The 18,525-nt window shown below is 33.8% G+C and overlaps 1 protein-coding gene across 1 annotated transcript; it reads left to right on the top strand.

Moving 5' to 3' along the window:
* Window positions 1-2,406: 2,406 nt before the first annotated feature.
* Window positions 2,407-17,820, top strand: LOC142531290 (tubulin-folding cofactor D). The gene is made up of 17 exons (XM_075637386.1): window positions 2,407-2,707; window positions 3,637-4,184; window positions 4,603-4,705; window positions 5,237-5,413; window positions 5,887-6,078; window positions 6,303-6,419; window positions 7,495-7,599; window positions 8,597-8,767; window positions 8,875-9,090; window positions 10,810-11,008; window positions 11,989-12,194; window positions 12,281-12,505; window positions 12,624-13,175; window positions 13,250-13,513; window positions 14,169-14,213; window positions 16,685-16,870; window positions 17,498-17,820. Exons 1-17 carry the CDS (start codon window positions 2,513-2,515, stop codon window positions 17,789-17,791), a joined length of 3,795 nt encoding a protein of 1,264 aa, XP_075493501.1. The 5' UTR covers window positions 2,407-2,512; the 3' UTR covers window positions 17,792-17,820.
* The last annotated feature ends 705 nt before the right edge of the window (window positions 17,821-18,525 follow it).

Genomic DNA, 18,525 nt, shown 5'->3' with positions numbered 1-18,525 from the left:
ATTAAAATTTATATTGTCAAATCAATTTAATTAAAATTTATATTTAATAATACCAATGTTTTTTTTATAATAATAAAAAACATTAGTATGACTTATATAAAAAAAATTAAATTTTTAAACATTTGTAATTATAAGCCGCTAATATTAACTCATTCTCATATTTAAATAATATAATATAATTACATTTAAAATATGAACTTTGAAATTTTTTTTCAAACATCAACAATTTCAGTATCCGTCTTAGTAATTTTATAATATAATAATATTAAAAATATAAAATATAATAAGCCGTTAATTTTTTGCAAAATTATCACACTTGTTATATTTTATTAATTTATAATATTTTTTTAAAAAAAACTGTTAAGGTTCCTACGCATTTATCATATTTAGTTTAATTAAAATGTTTAGTAGTATCCTTAATAAGCAATAATACAAGATTTAAAAGTTTTTAATTTTTTGTATAAAAACTAGAGAATAAATTAAAATTAGACACCTTATGTATTTTTTTTAAAAATTTTTAATTTTAAAAAAAGTATTGTTTTATAATACTTTTTGGATATAAAGTGATATAGTCATTTACATTTGATTATATTCAAATTTTTGTGTGCTAAGTAGATTCACGATAATATAGTTTTGTTTTCAATAGTTGATTATCGAATAAAAATAACTAAAATTTCATATGTTACGGTTGCAGCAATTACTCCAGATTTTCACATTAAAAAAAATAAATTCTAAATTTCATAATATTAATTGTTTCAATAATAACATTCATTTAAACAAATTTAATTCAATATTTCAACGAACAATAAAAAATATAATGAACAAAAATAATATTGTTACTTCTTGAGATTCCCTCGTATGAAATAAATGATAAATCAACAAACAATATAATAACCTGTAAATGTTAAACATTCTTATAAAAAATAAATTATAAAACAACATTAATTCAATAATATAAAATAAATTAATACCTGACAATTATCGATGACAAATAAGTTACAAACACAACGTCTGACCGAAAAGGAATTCAACTAACACGAAATGTGGCGGAAAAAACGGAGCGAAAAGAAAAAAAAATTTGGACGAATGAATAAGAAAAAATGCCGAAACGTTCTCGCTGTACGTGCATGTGTTTGAAAGATTGCGAAAAACTCTGAAAGACTCGGGGCAATTAAATAGAAGGGCAAAAGGTCACGGATTTAGAATCCGTGACCTACTGCCACGGATTAGAACCTGTGGCAGACTGCCATGGATTCTGAATCCGTGGCAGTGGTCACGGATTCTAAGGCAGTGGTCGCGGATTCCCGTGATTACTATTTTTCTTAATTTTTTTTAAAAAAATTAAGAATCCGGAGCAGCATTGCACGTATTATATTATTTTTACAAACATTTTCAATTTGCAACACTTTTAAAATGTTTTTATTAATTTATAATAATTTTTTAAAAAAGCCGATGTTTCTCCACGTTTTAAACTTAATTCCGTTTAATTCATGATTCTTACAAATGCTCGTAAATCACAATGAATAGCTGAATTCCGATATAAATGAACTGAATCGAACCGAATATTAATAAAATTTAATGTTAGAACTAAACTCGAATTAAGTATATCCGAGTTCGAGTTCTATTGAATCTCGAAATATTTTAATTTTTTTGTTCGAGTTTGTCTCGAAAGAAAATTCAAGTTTGAGTTCTATTGAAAACTTCGAATCTATTCGTTCGGATAACAAAGTTTGAGAGTGAATGCTTGAATACTCGAAAAGTGCGAAAGCTTGAAATGTATATATATTTAATATATAATTATATTATATTAATAAAGTATTAAGACTCGCGAGCGTCTCATAAACTATCGAATAAAATAATCTTGGATCGAGTTCAGCAAAAAAAAAAAAAAAAATCGAACATGCTCGAGTTCGATAAATTCGAATATGTATAAAATATTTATCGAATCAGCTCAAAAAATTCGCGAATCGGTTCGATTCGTTTCTCGCCATAATGACAAGCTTATGCATTCATATAATCTAATTCTAATTAAATTAAGAGTATGTTTCTTGTGAGACAGTCTCACGAATATTTATATGCGAGACATGTCAACCCTACCGATATTCACAATAAAAAGTAATATTCTTAGCATAAAAAGTAGTGTTTTTTCATGGATGGCCCAAATAAGAGATCCGTCTTACAAAAGACAAGTCTCAAGATTTTTGACTTCGATTAAGTATAGTGTGGGATGAAATAAAGATGCGATTTGACTGGTTATGAATTTTAATAAAATTTGAGCATCTCAACTCCCACTCCTTTTAATTTAATGTACTATAAATAATTATTTATGAAAATATCAACATGATAATAATTATTTAATATATTGTTTTTATTTTTTAATGTGAATTATGGAAATTTTTGTAAAAAGCCCATATGGTATCCTGGCTAGGGGGAATGAAAATTTATCGTTTGAACCTCCCAGACTTCCCAAAGCACGACCGACAGAGCCAGTAGCAGCGATCGGAGCTCAAAAATGGTGATGGCGGAGGAGCCAATATCTGTATCAGCAGCATTTCAAGCAGAAGAAGACGACGAGCTCGCTTCCAAAGAAACGATTCTGCTCAAATACTTCCTCATTGAATGGAACACCGTCAGGTCCATCCTCGACGACGTCGTTTCCGCCCGCCGCTTCTCGGATCTCTCTGCCGCTTACAAGATCCGGTCTATTGTATGCTTCATTCTCTTTGCAAACTATACTTCAAGCTTACACTATTGGAATTACAGTCTTCGACTATTGCTTAGTTTGATGTTGTAATGCGTGTTGCGTCATTTCTGTGTTGGGATAGCTGATTGGTATGTGAAAAGTGTGTTCTTCGACTGAAAAATGGAAAATAAGTTGCATTTTAATTTCCTTTTTGGGGTAAATGTCGAATAAGTTTGGTCAGAAGTAAATTTATTTGAGAGTTACATTGGAGAAGCATGTGCTTATTTGCTTCTAAGAAAAGTTTGTTTATTTGCACTTTTTTTCTATATGAAGTATGAAATGTACGGCATAATACTTACAACTAGTATTTATTTATATTTTTTCTATTTGCCGAACTTAATCACCCATTCAAACTGCTGAGACTGTGTTATTGATGTGTGTATGTATGGCTCTGAAGCTTCGATACTTACTACTCTGTCACACCGGATTGTGACTGAATTATGTGGTTGATGGGGAAGAATCTTGGACCCTTTAGTATTTAGATGGAGAAAGAGAGTAAGAAGTTTGAGGATGTAACAGATATGTTTATTCAAATTAATATGTCCTCTATGAGATCACTTAAAAAAATTGTATTTCTGAGCCCTGGCATTATTTCTGATTCCATGCTAGTTTTCACAATTGGCATTGAATGAGATAGAATTGTGCTTTGCACCTACTAAATACTGTTTTATCTGAAGATTGTGGTTATTTTGATAGAATTGACATCATGGACACATTTATTGTATAGTCTTACGTTTGTTACAAAATTTGAAAGGGAGCATTAGTATTTCGCAGGTGATAGATTTGGTGCAAGTAAGATTGCTTCCAAATGGTTGGCTATTGAACTCTGATTTTTGTCAGATGTAATGGATTTTGGGCAAATGCCTTACTTATCGTAAGGTTATTTTGTGCAGATGGACAAATATCAAGAGCAAGGGCAACTGGTAGAGCCTTATCTTGAGCTTATAGTTTCACCTCTGATGTCAATTGTTCGCACAAGAACTGCCGAATTAGGGGTCACCTCTGATAAAATTCTCGAGCTACTCAAACCTATATGTATCGTACTTTATTCCCTGGTAACTGTCTGTGGGTACAAGTCTGTTCTCAAGTTCTTCCCCCATCAGGTTTCTGATTTCGAACTTGCTGTAGCTCTTTTGGAGAAGTGCCATGATTCAGGTGCTGCAACATCATTGAGGCAAGAAAGCACTGGAGAGATGGAGACAAAGTGCATCACATTGCTGTGGCTTTCTATATTAGTTTTGATTCCTTTTGATATATCCTCTGTTGATACTAGTATAGCCAATGACAGTTATGCCGGCAGAGATGAGCTGCCTCCATTAGTGATGAGGATTTTAGGACTATGTAAAGACTATTTATCAAATGCAGGACCTATGCGCACCATGGCTGGATTGCTGCTGTCTAAGCTTTTAACACGCCCGGATATGTCGAAGGCATTTACCAGGTGTTTTATCGTTGTCAGTGGCAAACATGCACCATTTTGTTGAGTGCATGTAAATTCATTTTGTAAGAGTGGAACCATAAACCTTTTAATTGATTTCTGTACGTATAACACTAATGATATGATTGAGAAAAATCCTTGCCAAAGTTTTTGTGCCTTTTTCCAATTATCATTTCAAAGTTTTAAATTCAAAAAGGGTTTGGACTTATTGCTGATTTCTTTTAAGATTAACCCAACTCTGAGAACCAGAATTAGTTGTTTCGTTTAAACCAAGTGGAGCTCATTCTCATGTTCGTCAGAAGGAAGATTACCAAAAGCAACCTAAACAGATTATACAACACTGAAGTGACTATCAACAAATATATCATTTCATATGAAGATGTTCTGACTTATTTCTTTAGCTTTATTTGTTTTCTTTCAGCTTTATTGACTGGTCACATGAAATTCTCTCATCCATGGAGGACACTGTGAGAGATCATTTCCGATTATTAGGAGTAGTGGAAGCTCTTGCTGCCATTTTCAAGGTTTACTTTTAACTTGGCATGTAATTTTCTTTACTCAGTTTTTATGCAATATAAGTAGTCCATTATTTTCAGTCCCGATGATCAAGATATATGTATTTAACTGGCTTTACCCAGGGGCCAATTTCCACTGATTATTGGTTCTAATTTTTTATAATGTTAATTACATGCGTATGAAAATTGAAATTTTTTCCCATATAGTTCTTTTGCTAGTCAAAATAAAAGTCACAATGAAAATTTTGCTGTTCACTTTGGAAAAGGAATTTGACAAAAACAGTGTAAAAGTGGTCTTGTGATTTGGAATTGCGCCAAAAGAAGGTCTAGACCTGTGCAAAAGAATGAATTTCTAAAAAAGTTTCTTTTCACATGCTATCTTTTTTGTTTATTACTACCATAGTTGATCAAGGATTAACTTGAACGCTGTTTTGCTCCAGTATTGTGAAATAATGATCATAATAATATTTGTTCCTGATCCCTCCTTCTTTCCAATCAGAATGCAAGTCTTGTTTATTGAGTATTTTTCCTTAAATGCAGGCTGGTAGCCCTCCAGTGTTATTGAATGTGGTTCCAATTTTATGGAATGACACATTGGCTTTGATGAAATCTCCTACTGCTTCTCGAAGTTCATTACTTCGCAAGTATCTAGTAAAGCTAACTCAACGGATTGGACTTACTTGCCTGCCTCATCGTTCGCCAGCATGGCGATATGTGGTAAGATAAGATAAATAGAAATCTATGCCATTCCTTCTTCGTGGAAGGGAAAATAGTTATAATTTTATCTGTATTCCGAATTCCCTATCTTTGAATGCTGACTCAGTGCATCTGTATATAGCCACAACATTGATTCTATAAGGAATAAATTATATGAGAGGATCATTTCAAGTTTCTGCACTCTTTGTTAAATTCTGATGTAATATTTTTTCTAGTTTCTTCTCTTTGACTCCAGTTTAATTTCAACAGCAGTTTCTTTGCATTGTTAGTGGCTTGATGTTTGAGACTAACAAAACATTTTTGCATTTGTTGCCTAAGATTCAGTTTTGTGCTTATCATTTACTCAAATTAACTTTTTCTTGCAAGGAAATATCTGAAAGTGTTTTTTCATCTGAACAGATCTTTGGTTTCTGTTACAATACTTTCCTGAGTTTTTAAAATAATATATCCATTTATTTTTGCATTTCATTCAGGGTAGTAACAGCACTCTGGGAGATGGTATTTCTTCAAAAGTGAAACAAGATGGTAATCGAGAAAGTCATTCTGTGAATATTGGAAGTTGTAATGTTTCTGAAGATACAAGCTGCCTTGAAGAGGAACAGATGGATGTTCCAGAAATCTTAGAAGATATTATCGAACTATTATTGTCAGGATTGAGAGACACGGTATGTTTAGAGGATGAGATTCAACTGCTCTGACCACATCACATATTTTGAGGTGGTTTCTTCATGGATAGTTATGATATGATGTATCATCTAACTCTTTTCTTGTGATGTTTTTGTTTATATATGTAGCGTAAGCGTGTAGAACTAACGTTATTCATCTCATCGCGTAATTGCAATAGCTGTGTTCTTGATATATTTAGTTTGTGCTCTGTTTTTGTATGTAGGACACTGTTGTACGATGGTCTGCTGCTAAAGGCATTGGTCGTGTTATGTCACGGTTAACGTATTGTCTTTCAGATGAAGTCCTGTCATCTGTTTTGGAGCTCTTTTCCCCTGGTGAGGTATGAAGGCAATTTTTTCTTCAAATTTACAGGTGTTTTTCAATTTTTATAGGATGATTTTTAGTGCACTGCGTAATTAAATATAAATTCATTTATCGATAGATATTTTCTTTTGGAAGCACTATCATGAAATTTTAATGAAACTATATTGTGCAAAACCTGCAGAATGCCACAACTCCTTTGAAAATTCGTAAGAGTAAATCTGGTTGAAGTACATAATCGGGTGATCGATAATTTTCAATTGAAACTACTGTCCACTATGAGTATGGCAACCCAATGTGATAGATAACTTAGGCTTCAGTTTTATTTGATGTCATTTTGTTTATTTAACCCAAAATGAATGTATTGTTTTGTGTTTTAATTATACATGGATGGGTAAATACTAGAGATCTTAGGAAAGGATGGAATACCTGTTTCAATTTTTTTTGTTTTGATTTTTTTCCATCCCTCTGCCCTCTACCCCTATATATCTGTCCATTTTCTGGATGAGCCACCAGTGTTATCTATATCTAATATTTAGGTGATGATTAGTTTGCATCAGCTCATGACTACAAACCCTATAAATTTTGGTTTTAGTAGAACATTTATTCTACAGAATAGTTGGGATGCTAGTTCTTCACGAGGAGCCCCAGCAGCGAAAAAAATTAAACTGATTGAAGTGGTGGACTGTAAATCTGAATATTTTATAGTTTTTAGTATGATTAGGAGAATAGAGAATGGTAAGATGAAATCTCATTTGATGAATAGCATGAACAGAGAAGAAATTGTTTCCTAAGTTAGGAAATTATGTCAAGTTGGCCATTCCAGCAAGGTGGTTTTAAATTGAGGTGCAATATTATACTTAAAATTGGAAGAACCAGAAACCCAAACTTGATTAAGAAAGAAAAATTTTCAGCTCAGGATTGGTATATTTAATTTATCATGCCACACATATAAACCACTTGTAAAACAGGTAAGATTTGGTGTCATTGTTTATGCACTATGTAGCTCAGTATTATCGGGGCATCGAAGAGAATAATGGCATAATTATGACTTATTCTTTCATCAGGATTGCTTATGCATTGTCATGTTGCAGGGAGATGGTTCATGGCATGGTGGATGCTTGGCATTGGCAGAATTGGCACGTAGAGGATTGCTCTTACCTACCAGTCTTTCTAAAGTAGTTCCAGTAATTGTGAAGGTTAAGCTTACTCTTAATGGGATAGTTTAAGTTTTGCTGTGACTTACACATTTCTATTCTCCTGTGCTCCTCCCTCTCTCCCACCTTTTACTTATGGTGCATCCATTTATTTAATTGCTTCTGTATATCATGTCAAGGTTGCCAGTTTTTGTATACTCTTTTGGTCTTTAATGCTTCGATTACCCGGGCTTATGTTTTGAATACTTCCTCTACAATGTGATTCTATAGTTGCTCCTTTTCTATAACAAGAAGTTTTGAGGCAAACCTTTCACCTGTCCCTTGAGTTGATCGTTGTACCTAATAAAATTCAATGTGGTGTGACAGATTTTTTTTTAGTGAAACTGGACATTCCCAGGAGATAGAAAATATCGAACTAATAGAACCAACGATACCATCACCAACTGCACAGGACTTACCCAGGTTCTAGGAACAAGCAAAGATGATCATACCAACACACAACATACATAAATAATATTAATACAATCAAAAGCCTATATATCTAGATGACTTGGCGAACATCAAATAGTAAGGATCTTGATTGTCCAAATGATATCCTCGGGACACATCATTTCTTCTTCAAAAAGAGCTTGATTCTTTGCATTCCATATGTTGAGACACATGCTGCCACTGCAATACATCTCAACTTGGACAATGCAGAAATACTTTTATAGACACCTCGGAAAGCTTTCGGAACTGATAGTGGCAAATTTTACCTGTCCCTTAAATGAGTGTAAGTACCTGTCCCTTAAATGGACTATTACACCTCTAGTATACTTCATTGTGCTGTGGCAATTCTATGTATTATCAAATATTACGGACATTTTTTTACTGTTCATGTGCGGCAAATACATTAAATTTTCGTATATCCCTTGAATTGTCATTCCTGTCGAGCTGGTTTTACCAATTTGGGGAATTCTCCTTCAAGGTGAATAAATATGTTTGGCTTGAAGCTCATATTTTTCCTTCTAAAGAGGTTTGATAAATACTCCTGTTGCAGGCATTGCATTATGATATTCGAAGAGGACCTCATAGTGTGGGATCTCACGTGCGTGATGCTGCTGCTTATGTTTGCTGGGCATTTGGTCGTGCATATTCTCATAGAGACATGAAAACTGTGCTGGAGCAGCTTTCACCACATCTTTTAACAGTTGCCTGCTATGACCGCGAGGTGCTAAACTTTATAGCACAATTTTCTGGCTAAGAGGACAATCATATTCATATTTCCTTTTCTGCTCGTCATATCAATAATTTTTAAGCTTTGAGCACAATGCTTAGGTTAATTGCAGAAGAGCAGCAGCTGCTGCTTTCCAGGAAAATGTTGGGAGGCAAGGAAATTTCCTTCATGGCATCGATATAGTTAACACAGCTGATTATTTTGCACTTTCTTCTCGAGCAAACTCATATCTTCACGTTGCTGTCTGCATCGCTCAATACAATGGTTACCTTTATCAATTTGTGAATGAACTGTTGCAAAGTAAGATCTGTCATTGGGTATGTACAATCTGATCTGCGTATTATTTTTATTTATTATTCTCGCTTCGTTATGATGTATCTTTGATGCCTGAATGAACATTGGGTCTTGGGATGGAGAATTGCAAGATCTATTATTTTCCATTTTCTTTCTTATGATATGCTTTGGAGTTGGAGTTAGACGTGGGGTCACAAATGATGTGGCCTTTTTGTTTCTTTTTGCCAATATACTGATGCAATAATCATTCTCACTTTCATGAAAAGGCACGGACAAGTAAGTTAATTATATTTACTGAAACAAAAATCTATTCATCCAAATTAAAGACACCAAGATGGTATGAAAAGAGGTCAAAGTGAATTATTTGTGCTTCTGTTCCCATATTTATTTTCAGCCAAATCAGATCATCCTTATTAAGATCAGTATTATTCACAAGTTTGGATCTTCATTTGCTTAACACTCTCTGTCTGAGGTTATTTTCACACTTCCACTTGCAAAATTGCAAGTTTTATGATCTTTGTGGCTTAACTCGGCAGCTCAGCTTGAAAGTTCAAATCTTTCTTTACCCTCCAGTCTCTTGCAAATTCAAATTACTCGAGTTACGTGATTGCAGTTCTCAATTTTTCTGGTTGGATTCTAAATGTTTTTCAACTTCCATTTGTCATCTTTGAAACATTTTTTACGTTATCTCAAAATGGAGGGTGCAGTAAATAGTTTGCCACAGAGTCTATCATCTTTGAGACTTTTTTTGCGATATCGCCAGATGGAAGGTGCACCAAATAGCTTGGGACAGAGTGCTCCAGGAAATTCCCAATCATTTAATATAATTTTATTCAAATAAGAACATTTGACTGCTCTGCTCAAGGCTCTTTTTCAGCTACATTGAAGAACTTTGAAACAATTTATGCGAGATCAATGCCACTAAATGACGCCTTAACATCTGTTTCTTTTTGTGTTTACAATCAGGTGCTTATGATCTTTGAAGTTCTTTCCTTGCTTGCGGCATATGGGTTTTGGAAAAGTTTACATACTTTACGCTCTTGTACATTATTCAACTTCCTGTTAGCACATTGTACTACCAGTTGGTTACTGCTGTTTTGATCATTATCTTGCAGCAGTTGACCTTTGTTATTAAAGACCCCAAAAAAATTGCTGGCTGATGTTTGTGTATATTAAGTTCTGGTATCTATTTCTGCAGCTGACTAAGTAGTTTAGTGCTTGTTCTTTAGTTTTTTACTAGCGCATGAAGTTGAGAATTTTGTGAAGTTGGGTCTACAAGGCAGTCGTTTTATGTGCTTTGCCTGAAACAGAAATGTATCTTCGAAAATATAGTCCCATTCGAATACATTCAAATGCTGTATCTGGGTGTTTATGATGCTAGCTTGTTCTCAAGACATGTTTAAGCTAGGTGTATGTGCCTGTCTTATTTCTGGTACGCAATAATATTGTCTTGCTCAAATGGATCTTATGAGTTCACATAATTCTAAAGTAGCTGTATGAACAGCTGTCTATTAATTTGTCTATAAAAAATTAACTCAGTTGCTTTGTTCACAACTCTGTTTAGTTAATAGCAGCGCCCTTTAAAATGAAAATTTCATACTTAGATTCAGCCTGACTGATGGAACTAGTAACATCTGTAATTTTTTTAAATAAAAAACTTATTCATCTGCTCATCTATGTAAGTTGGTGCTGGTCCTGGTTGGCTTCTGTAACATGTATGCAACTTATGTCAAAATATGCAGGATAAAGTTTTGAGAGAGCTTTCAGCCAGTGCCCTCGCTGCTCTTGTAAAATATGAGCCTGATTATTTTGCCAATAAGATTTTGGAGAGATTAGTTCCTTGTACTCTATCAACTGATTTATGTATGCGGCACGGTGCAACTTTAGCTGCTGGAGAGCTCATTTTAGCTTTAAATGAGCTGAACTATGTCCTTTCTGAAGGTAAGTGATTACTATGTATAAATAATGCACCGAGGAAAATGAAGGAGAAAGACGGAAAATTACTCTTTATTTTTCATATATGATTCAAATCTTAATACACTGGTAAATAGAAGAAACTTACACTACCAAATCTCATAAATACGGAAATAATTCTAATCCTAAAATTACTTCAATAAAATAAAATCATGACATATTTAATCTGATCAAATCATGCCTAATTTATCGATAGTATGTTGTTCACTATTTGTTTTGAACTTTTGTGCATGGCTCAAAACTTTGAAACTACATGTTATGCAAGTGTTTCATGTTGCAGCATGTTCAGGTTTTTCAATTTTTAGCATTTCTTTTCAAGGACGTCTCCATTTTCTCTGGAGGAAAAAATATTTCATCTATTTTCATTTTTCTGCTTATATGTTTGTTGAAATACTTGTTGGTGCATTATTTATATTTTCTTCTAGACAAGCGTAGAACTAAATAGATTGAACTAATACAGCTGCTAAAAGTTAAGGAAATATGTTATATGCTGTAGTTTCATTACCGCCTTTACAGTCGTTTTGTTAATAATTAATTCTTAATTAAAGCCACTATAACGATTCCAGCCATCATTTCTTGATGGCAAAAATTTTCTCCATTTATGATCGAGTTTTCTTTAGTTTATGTAGCTCCTATTAACAATATTAATGCTGCAGTGTGTTATGATTAACCTTTTTTCCTCCTTTAAGGGGTTGATAAAATTCATAACCATCATCCTGAGGGAAAACCTAACAGTTCAGTTGTAGAGTTGGTCTACTAATGTTTAGGTTTTGGGTTCGACTCAGACCGGGTGCCTGTGTGATTTTTTTAAAAATTGTAATCTATGTCTAAAAATAACAAGTTCATTTGTGGTGTTTGGAATTTTTTCATATGAAATCAGCATTTGTAACAGAAACTTTACTTAGGAGGGTGAATTTAGAGTTGACCTTGTAAGATTCTTGTTTCAGAAAAGCAAAAACTTGCTGCTGGTATAGTTCCTGCCATTGAGAAAGCACGGCTATATCGTGGCAAAGGAGGAGAAATAATGCGTTCTGCCGTTTCTCGCTTCATTGACTGCATCGCTCAAGCTCAAATATATTTGACTGCAAAAGTAAAACAAAGTTTGCTTGATGCCATTAACGAGAATTTAAGACATCCTAATTCTCACATACAGGTCTCTATTTTCACTAAATAACCTCTAGTGGATTCAAACCGCGTGTTCATAATACTTCCTAATTCTTAATTTTCGACTTCTTTCAGAATGTTGCTGTTGAAGCCCTGAAACATTACATCAGTGCCTACTATTTATCCGCTGATGGCAAGGAAATCAATGATATATTGTCAAAATATCTTGAGCAGTTGGCTGATTCAAATGTGGCTGCAAGACGAGGCTCATCCCTTGCTCTAGGTGTCCTGCCTTTTGAATTTTTGATTAAAGGGTGGAAATCTGTGATAATAAAGCTCTGCAATTCATGTGAAATTGAGGTATAATTGGTTGCTCTAGCTTCTGGGAAAATAAGATCTGAAGTCTCTACTAACCACGCGCAACTTAGCCATCTAAGATTAACTGACAATTTCTGTCTGAATTTTTTGGTGTTCCCAGGAGAATCCTGGAGATAGAGATGCTGAAGCACGTGTGAATGCTGTCAAAGGACTCATATTTGTTTGTGAAACCTTGACTGAGGACGAAAAATTGTCTGGCTACATTAATGGAGAAGATGTGGTGTCCCTGTTCCTTTTAATCAGGAATGAAGTGATGAACAGTCTTTTTAAAGCTCTAGATGACTACTCCACTGATAACAGGGGTGACGTAGGTTCTTGGGTTCGTGAAGCTGCAATGGATGGTCTTGAGAGGTGCACATATATTCTGTGCAAAAGAGACTCCATAGAGCAAGAAAAAAGATCGGTTACAGAACTTCACAAAAAGGATTGCTCAGACAGTGGTTTGACTAACACGTACTTTGATTCCATTTTGGCCAATAAAATAGTTGGAAGCATTATCAAGCAAGCTGTAGAGAAGATGGACAAATTAAGAGAATCTGCGGCAAGGATTCTCCACAGGATTCTGCATAACGAAACAACTTTTGTTCCACATATACCCGAAAGGGAAGTTCTTCTACGTATGGTTCCCAGCGAGGCCAATATTAAGTTGGGGGTAAGACAAGAACGTAAATTTCTTGTGGAATGTAGACTCTTCAGTTTATTGATGTATACTATTTTTTTATACAGATACCATCTTTCTCTTTCCCTAGCTTTGTTCAACTACTTCAAGTTAGTTGTTATAGTAAATATCTCGTGTCTGGATTGGTCATTTCTATTGGTGGACTGCAAGATTCTTTGAGAAAAGCATCTCTTGGTGCTTTGTTAGACTATCTTCAGAGTGCGGAAACTGAAATCCACGATGATTCCAGAGTTGTTAGTTTTTCGGAGGACATTTTATGGGTTCTTCAGCAGTACAGGAAATGTGACAGAGTCATCATACCCACATTCAAGGTAATGCGGTTGAACTTTATTGTCTCAGTGTGAATGGTACATTTATAGTGTTTTAAACCATATAAGACCTTTTGATTACTCCAGCCAAATCTACATCCACTATATGGTTTCTTCCTGATGAAAAAGGAAGAAAAGAAGCAAGAAAAAATTAAGGGTGGAAAGAGTTATGTATTGAAAACAATAAAGGGAAAAAAACCTTATTATTTCTAATACTTATCTGTACATTTACACCAGGTTTTATGGAATATGCCATAGCATAGCCACTTAACTATTAGCAAGATACATAGAACAAAAAGAAAAATCCTGATGGCTACCAATTTAATCCCAAATAATATAACTGATCAATTTTGTGAACAAATACAAAGAGTAAACTCACTCACTTCTAAAGTTTTGCATGTATAGATAAAGTTGAATGGAAAAACTGAAAGACGAGCCATCTGGCTAATGGCCTACAAAATTGAAGTTTGGAAGTATTTTGTTTCACAAAACGTTTAATGTGAAAAAGTCACCATCATATTAATAATTGAAATCAATTTAAGATTCTTGTCCCACCTGGTTTAATTTTTATAATATATTCTGCAAAATTCCTCTTCATGCTCGCATATTTTTCTCTTTTTCCCTGAAAACTAATCTTTCTCATTAATCTTTATATCAGACTATAGAGATTCTTTTCAGCAAAAAAATACTGTTGAACATGAAGGTCAGTCTGCTACTCCCTTCAATTATTGTTGAACTTTGTGAATTTATTTTCTCTCCATTGGCTTGATTGAGCTATCGGTTTTACTATTGTAGTTGGCCTGTTAATTACTGCAAATGTTTTTAGTACATAAAAAAGAAGTACGATGACATTTCTCTTCATTTATTTGATAAACACACATCCAGGCGAATATGCTTTTGTACTTAGTCGTATCTTTTCCATGCATATGAATAATGCCCCATTCCTGATTTGCTTTTCGGTGTCTGCGTGCTTCCATTTATGAAAATGGATATTGGTTCGTCAGCACTTCAGTTCTTAATATCGCTCATCTGTCATATTTTCTAGTAAGGTATCTGTAGTTGTCTAATTTTTCAGGGCTTCTTGGACTGTGTTTGGTTTGATAGGTTTGGATTTCAAGGAGTTTAAATGAACATGGATTGAGAATCTGTGAATTTGAGATGATAACTTTTAGAATGAATTTCAACTTCCTCAAATTGAAAGGAATTTCAAATCTTCAACTTTGTTTTTATCAATGTTCTAAGAAACGATTTTAGGCGGCGCTTACATTGGAATAAGCATGAAGCATGGGCAGAAAGGCCTGATTCGGCAAAAAGAAAAAAATAAAGTGGTCAACATATGGTTGACCGCATCGAGCGTGTTTAATATCTGATCAAGCATCTGTTTTTTAGTTTTAATATTTAAATTACGGTAATTTAAAATGTTAGTAATGAAATTCCTTAAAACTTTCGAATTGATTTTTTAACAAGCTGAAGATCTTCCTCCAAAAGGACCTGAGTCCCGACTTCATTAATTTCCTCCAAATATTAAATTTTTATGCATTTCAGTCGTTGTTTTATTATGTTTATGTATTATTTTTATTTATCTTTTGGTTTGAGGTAATTAAAATTATATAGAAATAAAAAATTCCTTTGTTACACTTGAACTTCGGCCAAGCACGCTTGAGCTTATAAAGCTTAATACTTTACCACAACACTTTGTCATACTTTGCCTTTTTAAAACCTTCGTTTTTGTTGACAAACAGTCACTGGAGTTGAATAATGATTTAAACCCATGTAACTCAAATCCATAACTCGGAATGCGAACCTTTGGGTGAGGTTTGATTGACCAACTTGAACTAGGATTTGAGATCTATAATTGTGAATTTGTTTCTAATTGTATGCATGTTTTGATTTATAGGGATTTCAAATTCATCCTTTCTTAATTTAAGCTTTTGTATCAAGTTTAAATTTCAAATGCACACGCACAACATTCGTTTAATTTTGAAATCCAAACTCAAATACTTCATCCAAATCGAATCCTTCTAGAGAAATATAATCCTAGTTTGTTTGAAAAGAAAAGACTTAGGCTTGAATGATGTTCCTCGTGAAATTTGAAATTGTTTCTACTCTTTCTACTCATCCAAGTAGGTCTCTTTCCCATAGTTATTTAAGGCGCAAGATGCACTAAAGCGTTAAGGTATCCTGGAGCCTGAGGCGCAAAACGAAGCGCATGCTTTATCGAAGGAAAGCGAATTTGGTATAAATTTTAAAATTCAATATATATAAAGTGATTTATACTATAATATTATATAAATTAAATATTTTTCACAAAAATAGCAAACAATATAAATAAAAATACATCCATAGATAATGTGTCGTAACAAAAAAAACATTAATCATCTAAAATTCATTAGGCAGTCATAAATTCATAGTATGTTAAGAACAAAACTTCAAATATCTAAATCATTAAATTCCTCTTTATCTTTCTCAACTATATCATCATTATCTTCCAAAACAATGGTGAGTCATGAGTGTAGAAGAAATTAGATCATTGAATGACAATGACTTATCTTGTGATGGAAAACATATTTTTGTTACAGTGACCCGTATTATTGGCATATCTTTCTTCAAAGATGTCTTCTTCTTTTTTCGGTTTTAGTTTTTCTTTTTTTATTTAACTAAAAAACACCATTTGATTTATAATGGTGATATTGGAAGGAACTGAAACATTGTAGATAATCATATTCAATAAAATGACCGACAATAGGAGGGAGATTACAACAAAAGTTTGCATAGAGAACATCTAAACTTTATCATAAAAAAGTATTGCATAAATGAGTAACAATAGGGTTTTTTTATATGATTGAATAGCCATGAACTTTGCTAATTGAGCTGCAAAATTGGTTGGGCTTGAGTTAATTTTTATTTCATTACAAAATATCAGTACACTTCTTTAAAGTGCACGCTTCTGCGCCTCTCGAATGCCTCGCGTATAGGCGGAAGCTCGCTTGTTTCAAGTGTTGCACCTGGGTAATAACCCAAGCGCACGCTTTTAATAACTATGCTCGTCCCGTAATTTTTCGGTCTATTGTCATTAATCTCGTCCTCAATTTAGTTTTTAACGGGGCCTTTTAATTGACGAACAGTTGAGTATGCACGACTCAAATAATAATGCATCCTATATTATAATTTCAGGACCAGACTCCAGTCTTCTGCTTAGGTGTTTTGGATTCTCTTGCGATAGAGCTGAGAGGATCAAAGGACTTCTCTAAGTTGTATGCAGGAATTGCTATACTTGGATATGTTGCTTCAATATTAGATCCTATCAACGTGAGGGCATTCGCAGATCTACTGAGTTTCCTAGCCCACCGGTATCCAAAGGTCTGTACTACTCAGACTTTACGTTATTTTGTTTCTTAATAATTGCATAAAGCGCAACTTGTTGATCTTACGGTAGGGTCATTTATTCCAAATGATGCCCACTAGATCATTCATGAATCTTATTGTACATTTATATGGTATGACAATTATGATGTTTGAGTTGAGTTCTTTAAGTCGATCCCTAGTTGAACTGGAGCGCTTACAAGCTACTCAAATTTGATCGACATGTTTATTTTTTATTTTTGAATTATTTTTATATCACCAGTTCTTTTATATGTTATATTTTTTGAAAACTACTCATCTGATAGTTTTGTCACTTTTAGCTAATCGTCATGCCAAATTCACTCCTATGAACCAGTTGTGGAAGAAATCACACTAATAAGTTGGTCGAGGAACTCTTTTCTAACATATTATATAAACTATACACATGAGTATTGTGTTCTAGTGGAGCTATTACCTCCTTGACATGGTTTAAAACAAGATTAAAAACAACACTAGAGTTTGATTCGGATGTTCAACCCGAACTCAGCTTGTGGAATTAAATATGAATGCTTGAGAAACAAGTATGATAAATTCTCTTTGGTTAACCAGCCCTTTGCTTATCAGATTTTACTTGCCCTCTTCTAGATTCGGAAGTCAGCAGCTGAACAAGCGTACTTGGTCCTTCTACAAAATGGAAATCTAGTGGCTGATGACAAAGTCGATGGAGCTGTTGAAATTATAACTGAGACTTGCTGGGAAGGTGATGCAGAAGAAGCAAAAAACAGAAAGGTGCAGCTTTGTAATATGGCAAATCTAGTGAGCTCGTATGTCATGGGAAAGGAAGGCCGTAGAGAACCCAAAAAGGTTATGGATCAGACCCCTAAAACTGCAGATGAGAATGCTTTGTACTCATCGTTGGTAGGGTCAGCTGGATTTTAGGATCTATCGCGTGGTTGATGCTGATTCCAGCGTAGTCCAAGACCAAGGCTCTGCCTGTTTATCCGTTGTGCTGTTCCTCTGTTGCAACATTATGGGTCAGAAATTTAAAGAATGCTTCTGTCCAAGTTCTTGAAAATGCTTCGTTCTCTGGGGGTAAAATTAGTCAAATGAAACATCATAATACTGAACTTTTTTATTGGTCAAAACTTGTATTTTGCTGATAATTTATAGACATCTTCATGATATTTCTGGGTTGAATTTTTTTTACAAAAAATTATTTTAATTATTTTCCCGATGTTGTTCTCTCAACTCTCTCGTTAACTAAATCCACTAATTTTGCAGTGTATATTTGACGAAAGTCAACCTCAAGGAGCCCGCTTATGAGCGATATCCTTTAAACGTAAATAAAATAATGCTTGCTTTATTTTCCCGAGCACCTCACTTTTTCCGGGCATTACAATATCACCTAAATAATTGGGGTGCAACCTATATGGTGAATAGGATACTTGAGTAAAACGATTTTATGAATTTATATTTGTGAGACATATTAAATTGATTTATATTTGCAATTAAAAATTATAATTTCGATATAAAAATAATATTTTTTTTATAAATCAGGGTTTGAAAATTCGTATCATAAAATTGATTTGTGACAGTTTCGTAGGAGTTTTTTTGTACTCGAAAAATGGTTTTCGTGTTAAAAATAATTAGGATCATGTTAGATTTTGGACGGC

Source organism: Primulina tabacum, chromosome 17 (assembly GCF_025594145.1).
Source record: "Primulina tabacum isolate GXHZ01 chromosome 17, ASM2559414v2, whole genome shotgun sequence".
NCBI classification, from domain to species: Eukaryota; Viridiplantae; Streptophyta; class Magnoliopsida; order Lamiales; family Gesneriaceae; genus Primulina; species Primulina tabacum.
The sequence above is the reverse complement of the archived record's forward strand: the minus strand, read 5'-3'. Positions and strand labels throughout refer to the sequence as shown.

Coding starts and splice junctions, on each gene's coding strand:
- LOC142531290 (XM_075637386.1), top strand. CDS start 2,513: ATGGTGATGGCGGAGGAGCCAATATCTGTATCAGCAGCATTTCAAGCA. Junction 11,009..11,988: donor GAACTATGTCCTTTCTGAAG/GTAAGTGATTAC, acceptor TTCTTGTTTCAG/AAAAGCAAAAACTTGCTGCT. Junction 12,195..12,280: donor ATCCTAATTCTCACATACAG/GTCTCTATTTTC, acceptor GACTTCTTTCAG/AATGTTGCTGTTGAAGCCCT.